At 32.2% G+C, this 1,762-nt stretch overlaps 1 protein-coding gene across 1 annotated transcript; it reads right to left on the bottom strand.

The window, feature by feature from the left end:
- Positions 1 to 266: 266 nt before the first annotated feature.
- LOC145035442 (uncharacterized) lies at positions 267 to 881 on the bottom strand. The gene has a single exon (XM_078983987.1). It carries the CDS (start codon positions 879 to 881, stop codon positions 267 to 269), a length of 615 nt encoding a protein of 204 aa, XP_078840113.1.
- Positions 882 to 1,762: the final 881 nt, after the last annotated feature.

The following is a 1,762-nucleotide window of genomic DNA, read 5'->3' as shown; positions in this document are numbered from 1 at the left end:
GTCTTCAATTTTCATGATTCATACTTTACAAAATAATAAACTCAATAAATTAATTTCTTTAAATTTCATTTAAAAAACAATATAAACACAATAAATAGTTTTTATATCGGTTTGAGTAGTTGCTTGTTACCTAATCAGTGGCGGAGCTAGGGTCAAAATAATGGGGTATCCCGAGAAAAAAAATCATGTAATATAAAATAAGCAAAAAATATATAAACCGAAATTTTATTAGATATAAATTGCAACTTCTATAACAAAGCTTCGTTTTAAAGTTCACCTATTCGTTCTTTCATTTTACGAAAACGATTAATTACATTTTCAGTCTTAACATTCTCTAGTGCTTCTTTTTCTACACTACAAATCAAAGCATCATTCATAAAATCATCACCTATTCTATTACGCAAATCGGTCTTCAAGAACTTCATCGCAGAAAAACACCGTTCAACGGTTGCGGTTGTGACGGGCAAAACCAAAGTTAGTTTTAATAATCTATAAACCAAAGGAAAAGAGTGCTTTCCAGTTTCCACCAACAAACGAGAAAGGTCTGCAATTCCCTTCAAGTTGAAAAATCTTTCATCATGGAGCAAAGAGTGATAATAGATATCAACTTGCCCATTAAGTTGCACCCTTTCTGAATCGTCAAAATCGTTTTTGTATATCTCGCTTAACTTTAACAACTTTGCTTTATCAAAACCAAAAAATGAGTTACAAGGACTCAAAGCCGCCATGTTCTCCATCAGCTTCGTGCCAACTTCACTAAATCTTTCCCCAAATTCTTGAATTTGCATATCCAAAATCGTGTTAAAAATCACAACTTCAAAATGATGTTGATTAGTCTTATTGATCCTACGTTTTCGTGGGGTAACATAATATTCTGACATGTCCACAATTCTAATATTATGCTTTTCACTAAAAGCACATACTTTCTTTCAAATTTGTGGAAACCCATCTTTTCTAAAAACAAGCAATGCTTTCTGCGTCCCTTTTACTAACGAAGTCGCTTCCAAAATATTTTGATCTTTTTTTTGAAGATGTTTTGACAAAGTATCCGTGAGACATAGAATTTCCAACATCAAGACGGTTTGAGGCCTGATGCAAAATAAAAATATGGGGCCCTTCACGATAGAAGGGTGGCACCTACGAAAATTTTCATTAATTAGAAAAAAAAAAATAATACAATTTTATTGTATATATAATACAAAATACAACATTTTATTAGGAACAAACATATATTTAAGTCATTTTAAATAATTATTTTAGCTTTAACTCAAATAAAATGTTGTATTTTGTATTATATATACAATAAAATTGTATTATTATTTTTTTCTAATTAATGAAAAATTTCGTAGGTGCTGCCCTTCTATCGTGAAGGGCTCCATATTTTTATTTTGCCCCAGACCTCAAACTGTCTTGGAACGGCCCTGCTGCTAGCTTTGAAAGTAATATTATCTCGGGTGAATCTATGAACCTCTGTAATCGAGTTAGCTTTGTGGACATTAAGGGGTGAGGGGTAAAGGTTGGTTGGATGTCTTAAATAAAAAACAATGGAGAAATCGGGCAAAAATTTCTATATTAAGCAACAATTAGAGATATTCCCTCTTCATTTGAGAATACAGTAACAATGAAAGGCAATGTGCCAGTAGTTTCTAATGTTCAATGGTAGCTATAAAGTGCAGATGGTTGTCGATGGGATTTGGTGGTCTAAGGGGTTTAGGATATTCCTAGTGATCGATTCAAAGAGGAAGGAATCATTTGGTTATTT

This window comes from Lactuca saligna, chromosome 3, assembly GCF_052625555.1.
Source record: "Lactuca saligna cultivar CGN05327 chromosome 3, ASM5262555v1, whole genome shotgun sequence".
In the NCBI taxonomy this organism is placed as follows: Eukaryota; Viridiplantae; Streptophyta; class Magnoliopsida; order Asterales; family Asteraceae; genus Lactuca; species Lactuca saligna.
Note: the sequence above shows the minus strand (reverse complement) of the source record. Positions and strands in the feature narration are given on the sequence as shown.